The 7843-nt window shown below is 37.2% G+C and overlaps 1 protein-coding gene across 1 annotated transcript in view; it reads left to right on the forward strand.

Moving 5' to 3' along the window:
* SLITRK6 (SLIT and NTRK like family member 6) overlaps positions 1 to 7364 on the forward strand; it is a 48101-nt gene extending 40737 nt beyond the window's left edge. The window contains exon 2 of the mRNA XM_089680469.1: positions 4105 to 7364. Within this exon, the coding sequence (XP_089536595.1) occupies positions 4125 to 6614 (2490 nt within the window). The 5' untranslated portion in view covers positions 4105 to 4124 and the 3' untranslated portion in view covers positions 6615 to 7364. The remainder of the gene's footprint in view (positions 1 to 4104) is intronic.
* The last annotated feature ends 479 nt before the right edge of the window (positions 7365 to 7843 follow it).

Raw genomic sequence — 7843 nt, forward strand, 5'->3', positions numbered from 1 at the left:
GATAGGATTCTGCCACTATCTGAAACGCTAGTTCTTTTGCAGCACCTCTTCCCTGTGGTGCATTTTTTCATTTTCAGGTTATTATTATTTATCACCAACAGTTTAAGCAATGCTTTGTAAAATAAAGGGAGACGGCACAGTTGCAATACAATGCAAAATAAGATGGTTAGGAGGTCAGGAGAAATTACAATCTAAAAGAGAAGGGGAAATGACACATACAATAACTGTGGTAGATGAGTTGATGGAAAAGATAAAAGTTAAATTTTTAGGCAGAGCTGGGGTAAACTTCCCTGAAAATATGCGTTCTCAGGGATTGCCTAAAAGTGGACAGAGTAGGAGATTGTGGTAGGTCATTTCAGAGGATGGGAGAAGCTCTAGAGATGTCTTGGAGTCTAGCATGGGAGGAGGCGAAGAGGAAGCTAGAGAACAATAGGTTTTGGGAGTAATGAACAGAGGCAGAGGTGTGAATGGCTTTATACATCCACTTGAAGACCACAATACGTATATAAACTTTGCGGTTTCTAGGGGTTATGGCTAAAGAAATCAGCCAGCTCGCTGCTTCTAGGTGTTTCTCGGGATTACCATTAAAACCAGTGCACCAGAGAAGCGATTTGATGGCGTGGCCAGCTGAAGAAGGAGGCGATGAGAGACTCTATGGTCTCTCATCATGATGGAAGAGTGGAGTGATGTCATGATGTCACATCCAGTCAGCAGATATATAAACTTTGCGGTTTTCAGGTGGTTTAGCGTGTTATGGCTAAAGAAATCAGCCCACTCACTGACTGTGTGGTGGTGTAGCCAGCTGAAGATAGAGGGGATGAGAGACTCTATAGTCACTCATCGCCTCTATCATGATGGGGACTGGAGTGACATCATGATGTCACATACGGTCAGCAGCAGATGTAAACATTTTTTTTCTTTTTTAAAGCAAAAGTTAAAAAACATTTTTTTTATATTTTGCTTATAAAGGTAAAGGAGAAATTTGGGGTTTTTTTACTCCAGATCTCTCCTTAAAGAGGACCTGTTATGCCTATTTTTATTTCACGGGATGTTTACATTTCTTGTAATAGGAATTAAAGTGATTAAAAAATAATTTAACTTACCACTTGCTCACCGGGTACTTTTACCCCCTTTGTTCCCAGGCCAATTTTCATCTTGCAGCGCTCTCACACTTTGAATGAAAATTGCGCAATCATGCAACATTGTACCCATGTGAACTTTTCTATCATTTTTTTTACACAAATAGAGTTTTCTTTTCGTGGTATTTGATTGCCATAGGGTATTTTATTTTTTGCACTATAAACAAAAAAAGGGCAAAAAAAAAGTTTTTCTTTGTTTCTATTATAACATTTTGCAAACAGGTAATTTTTCTCCTTCATTGATGTGCGTTGATGAGGCTGCACTGATAGGCAGTACTGATGGACACTGTTGAAGTGACATGGATAGGCAGTACTGATGGACACTGATGGGCACTGATGAGGTGACATGGACAGGCAGCACTGATGGGCATTGATAGGCTGCACTGATGAGGTGGCACTGGTGGGCATTGATGAGGAGGCACTGATGATGCTGCACTGGTATGCAGCAGTGATGGGCACTGATAGGCGGCACTGACGTGCAACACTGATGTGTGACACTGATGGGTGGTGCTGACTGGCGGCACTGACTGGTTGCCCAGACTGATGGCACTGACTGGCGGCACTGCTTGGACCTAATGGGTGGCACTGCAGGGCACTGATGGGTGGCACTGCTCGGTACTGGTGGGAGGCACTGTTGGCCACTGGTGGGTGGCACTGCTGGGCACTGACCATCAGGGCACTGATCATCAGTGCCCTGATGATCAGTGCAGATGCCCTCTGTGACAGTTGCCGGTTATCGGCAGTACTTTCCTCATGCTGTGACAGCGTGAGGAAAGTGCAGCCGATAACTGGCAACTGTATTTACTCGGTGATCTGCTGTGTCATTGGACACAGCAGATGATTGGCCGCTGTGATTGGCCTTTTACCTCATCGGGTGATCAGCTGAGTCCGTAGAACACAGCGATCAAAGACAGCGCCGGGTGCACACCTCTGGGAGCATGCGGGAAGGCATGTTCTAGGAGGACCTCATATGACGCCCTCCCAGAACTGGAAAACTGTGCTGTAGCTGTCATTCGGCTATAGCAGGGTTTGCAAGTGGTAAAAAAGGACAGTGTGAAAATAAACAAATAAATAGGAAAAAAATGTAAAACACCCCCATCCCTCCATGCTTGAAGTGAACGAATACGTAAATCACGCACTCGTATGTAAATGGTGTTCCCAGAACAGATGTAAGGTATCGCCATGAACTTTAGAGCAAGAGCAATAATTCTAGTGCTAGACCTCCCCTTCCCCCGAGACTCTAAACAGGTAACCTGTAAATTTTTTTAAAGTGTCGCCTATGGAGACTTTTAAGTACCATAATTTGTTGCTATTCCACAAGCATGCAATTTTAAGGCGTGACATGTTAGCTACAGTATCTATTTACGTGATGTAACATCCTATTTCATATTTTACAAAACATTGGGGTATGTATTGTTAGTTTGTTTTTTTTAATTTGCTAAAGTGTATTTAAAAAAAAATTGTGTTTGAAAAACTAAAACTAAAATACTATGCGGCATGAAAAATTGCAACGAACGCTATTTCATTATCTAGGATCTTTGCTAAGAAAAAAAAAGTGTTTATATATATAGATATCTATATATATATAGATACATATACACTCTATATAAAATGTTTGGGGGTTACAAGTAATTTAGTGGAGATTTACCACATTCATTTTCTTCTTTTCCTGAACTGTGAACAACTTGTTTGGTGTTTATCACAACCTCATGTTCAACCCCAAGTTCATCCCCACTCCTTCATAAAAGAGTATGTGTTGGCCCTGGAGCCACTGTAGTCAGAAATCATGGAGTTAAAGTACCCCCTACCTAGTATCACACATCCTTCCCCTTGCTCCTCACTGTCCATTCATCTACAAGGAGAACAGAAAGGAAACCACTCTATTTGGATCTTACACAGGGCTCAGATCAGGAGTTGGAAGTAAGTCACATTCTCATCCCTACCCAAATGTACTGGGTGATTTATTTGCACCCAACAGCTAAAAGAAGATGCAAATGAGTAAAGGGAATGCATGTATGTGCTTCTGGAGCATTAAAGAAACTTTATCCAGCATGGACAAAGCACAGGTTTGCTTTAGGACGAGGTGAAAATCCAGTGCTGTATTGTTTAGAATTATTTAACAAGCAAAAGTCCAAAACCATTCAAGAAAGCCTGCCCACTCAAGACCACTCAAGAAAGCTTACTTAAAAATTCATCAATAAAAGTAGAACTATTGGCCATTTTTTTTTTCATATTCACTTTATTTTTGCTCCCATTGGGGAGAATTCCCTTACCTTCCTGTCCCATAGCCAAAATAGGAAGTGAGAGGAAATCCCTGCAAATTAAGGGAATCCCAAAACAAAACAAATAGAAAATCTCCCTAATAGGCACAGACAAAAATAGAAACTGGCAGGTGTTTTAATTCCTCTCTAAAACAAAAAAACTTTGCTGTATATACAGCCTGACAAAATCACAAAATCTTTAAAACAGAAATGTAAGTACATATATAGTGTTTGTGTGTGTGTGTGTGTGTGTGTGTGTGTGCACGCTTGTGTGCATGCTATTTGCATGGTACATATTTTTAAAGAGTTTTAATATTTCCTCAGGTATTCAGGAAATCTGTTCTTGGTTGTTGAGATGATACAAATTTGTATATTTTCTACCAAAAAAACCTTGCATAAATGTGTGTTTGCCTAGGAAAAATGGTAAAGAAAGTTAAAGCTAACAACTGGTACTGGAATAAGCCGTTTTTTATTTTTTCGCAATTTTCTTTGACATAGTGAGTCTACCAAATTTTTCTGTGAAAAATGTTATAATACTAATTTTAATCTAATGTGTTTTCATAGTTTACAGTTTTGCTATATAATTTTTTTAATTCATATCTACTGTATATTGTGCTGTATAGTCACACATTTTCAATTTTTGCATTTTATTAGGTAACATTTTTGCAGTTGTTTGTTATTAAACTATTTGTTTTTATCTTCAGAAAGAATTATCGTGAACATCATGATCTCAGCAGTCCTGGTTTTTCTACTTCTGAGTGCCTCAGCAACATGTACTACATTTGATACTACACTGATGAAATCATGTGAAGATTTGTGTTTGTGTGATGAAAAGGATGGTTCCTTATTTGTGAACTGTGAAGAGAAAGGCATTACACAATTATCAGAAATCAAAGTACCCCAGTCTCCATATCTAGAGCTTAACCTTTTAAACAATGGTTTGTATAAGTTACATTTAAATGAGTTTTTGGAATTCAGCAATTTAATTTCTTTACACCTTGGATTTAATAACATTGTGGAGATTGAACCAGGAGCATTTAATGATCTACGCATGCTGAAGAAACTTCATATTAATCACAACTCACTTGAGACACTCAGAGAAAATACTTTTCTTGGACTTGAGAATCTGGAATTCCTCCAAGCAGATAATAACTTTATTACTACCATTGAAGCAAATACATTCAGCAAGCTTAACAGACTGAAAGTTCTAATCCTAAATGATAATGCCATTAACTTTTTGCCAGCAAATATTTTTCGCTTTGTACCTTTGACTCATTTGGACTTAAGAGGAAATCAACTACAAACTCTTCCTTATGTTGGATTTCTAGAGCACATTGGAAGGATATTAGAACTTCAGTTGGAGGACAATAAATGGATTTGCAACTGTGAATTATTACAGCTAAAAATCTGGCTGGAAAATATGCCTCAACAGTCTTCAATAGGTGATGTTATTTGCTATAATCCTCTAGAGCTTAAAGGTGCTATTCTGCGAAAATTGAAGAAAGAGATGTTCTGCATTACAACTCCTAGTAGTGACCTAGAGGAACCCTCCGTACCGTTATCATTGTTAGGTACATCTTCCATTAGTGATGGACAGATACCAACAAAGTTAACTCTCCTTCCAAAGATTCCAACTAAAGAAACCTATGTATTCCCAAAGGCTTCTACTGTACCTCCTGGAATTTACTGTCCTATTCCATGCCATTGTTCTAACACTGGTTTCTCTGGTACTTTAATTCATTGTCAAGAACGGAACATTGAAAGTATGTCTGACCTCGAACCGCCTCCTGTAAATCCAAGAAAGTTAATTTTGGCAGGCAATATTATTCACAGAATTTATAAAAATGATTTTACTGAGTATGGAACATTAGAAATGATTCATTTAGGCAACAATCAAATTGAAAGAATTGAAGAACTGTCTTTTCAGAACTTGACTAAATTGCAGAAGATGTACTTGAATGGAAACCATCTTAGAAGTTTAAATCCTGGAATATTTATGGGTCTTATTGCCATTGAGTACTTATATTTGGAATACAATGCTATTAAGGAAATTATACCTGGAACTTTTTCCGTAATGCCAAAATTGAAAGCCCTCTACCTGAATAACAATTTTCTGAAAACATTACCAGAGAATGTGTTTTCAGGGGTCCCATTAACAAAGCTAAACCTTAAATCTAACCAGTTTGTAAGCATCCCAGTTAGTAATGTTTTAGAAGATCTGAGTTTGCTGACCCAAATTGAAATTCAAGACAATCCATGGGATTGCACATGCAACATACTTGGATTAAAAAACTGGATCCAAAATCATAAAATACTTGTTGTCAGTGAGATTTTGTGTCATTCTCCTAGAGAGCTAGCAAAAATTGAATTGAAATCTCTGGACAAAGAAGATTTATGCCCTGAATTAATAAATAATCCAGTGTTCCCTACTGAAAGTTTCAGCAATCTTACTCCACCTTTCACAGCTGCAAATCAAGTTGACAATTTACTAAAATCTCTGTCTGATTACATACCCCTTTCCGTTTTAATCCTCGGCCTTCTAATTCTTTTAATAACAGCTGTACTTTGCTCTGCTGGAATAATTGTTCTTGTGTTGCATAGGAGGCAACGCTACAAGAAGAAACAGGAAAATGGACAAATAAGAGAAGCAAACCCTGTCCACATCCAGTACAGTATGTATGGCCATAAAACAACTCACCACACCACAGAAAGGCCAGCATCAACTATTTCTGAACATCGGATATCAAATCCAATTGTTCAGGTGTATCAAACACCCCCATTCACACCAAAACATTTAGAAAAAGAGGAAGATACAGAACTTAATGATCCAAAGAGAATTTGCAGAGGACTGTTAGAAAAGGAAAATAATTCACAGCAAGGTGATTCAAATGTAAAATTAAGAGCCAGTGATCCAACAGCAGAATTTTTATCCTTCCAAGATGCAAGTTACCTTTATAGAAACTTGATTGAAAAAGAAAGAGAAATACAACAACTTGGGATTGCTGAATATTTAAGAAAAAGCATGGCACATTTGCAACCAGATATTGAGGCACATTATCCAAGGACCCGTGAGGAAGTAAAATTAATGGAAACACTTATGTATACCAGACCAAGGAAGGTTTTGGTTGAGCAAACCAAAAATGAATATTTTGAACTTAAAGCTAATCTCCACGCAGAACCTGACTACTTAGAAGTTTTAGAGCAGCAAACATGAAATTCACTTAATATTAAGACTTACAGAATACTTCATTTTGAACTCCGCTGGGATAATATGAAGTGCCTTAGTGAATTGTCTTAATCAGACACTAAATAAAACCCACTCATGAAACCATTTGGAAGCTCAGGGATATGTAGATATCTGGAAATGTTCTTGTGTTTTAAGACAAATACTGGATGTTGTTAAAGAAACTGTATATAATAATGTTATAAATTACTTTACCACTTTATTTATATTTTGTAAAATAAACCATGAATAAGTTTGAATATTCACTTTACCAGTAAAATGTCTTAGAATTAGCTACTGCCAATGTAACCAGGGAAGGGATAAAGTCTACCAAAATTACAAGTGTTGCTATAATATCAATGTTGGATTGTGGCATGCTTGTGTTTTCAACCTCCTGTGTAATTAGTAATAATTCTATGTAGGGAAACAAATATGAGTTTATTATGCACATACAGTGTTGGTGTACATATCTGCAAATATATTTACATATGTGTTTGTGCCTATGATTTTTGTAATTATGTATATAAGATTGTATATTTTGAGTATAACTTACACTCATACTTATTCAGATAAATTTAATAGCTATAAATTAACTAGAGATTTGTGAACATTTAAAAATCTGATTTGACCTTCCTCTACATAACACATTAACAAAATACAATATTGTATTCAATAAGAAGCTAAAGCATATTCTATAAAAGCTGTCAAAATAAATTAAACTTTTTGGTTGTTAGAATTTTAGTGTGTTTCCACCACTGTGTTTTTCACAGTATTTTATTTTATTTGTTTTTTAGCGATATATTTCACCAAAATCCTCCATATGTTTTCCACAATCTTTAATGTCTCCATGAAAAAAGTATCCAAATACAGTTATTTGCATATAATTAAAGGGTAACTGTATTTAAAAAGAAGTCATGCCTTCATCCCAACATCTTACTCATCAAGTTTATAAATATAATCATAGACCTCAATTTTAAGAGACCTGGTCTTGTCACTACCGTAGCCTGCCCAGTGCCTAGAAATATTGGCATTTTGCAATGTTCTGTTGGTTTTATGAATCCATTCTGTTATGAATAATGGATGCATGTGGGACAGATGTTAATTTTTCTCTATGACCAAATCAAAGGTTTACCACACAGCAGGGGCGGACTGACCATTTGGAAACACGGGGACTGCCTGAGGGCTCGGAGTCAGTAGGGGGCCCCATGAGATGCCCCTGG

Source organism: Staurois parvus, unplaced genomic scaffold (assembly GCF_062004578.1).
Source record: "Staurois parvus isolate SC_StPar_1 unplaced genomic scaffold, SC_StPar_1.0 ptg000243l, whole genome shotgun sequence".
In the NCBI taxonomy this organism is placed as follows: Eukaryota; Metazoa; Chordata; class Amphibia; order Anura; family Ranidae; genus Staurois; species Staurois parvus.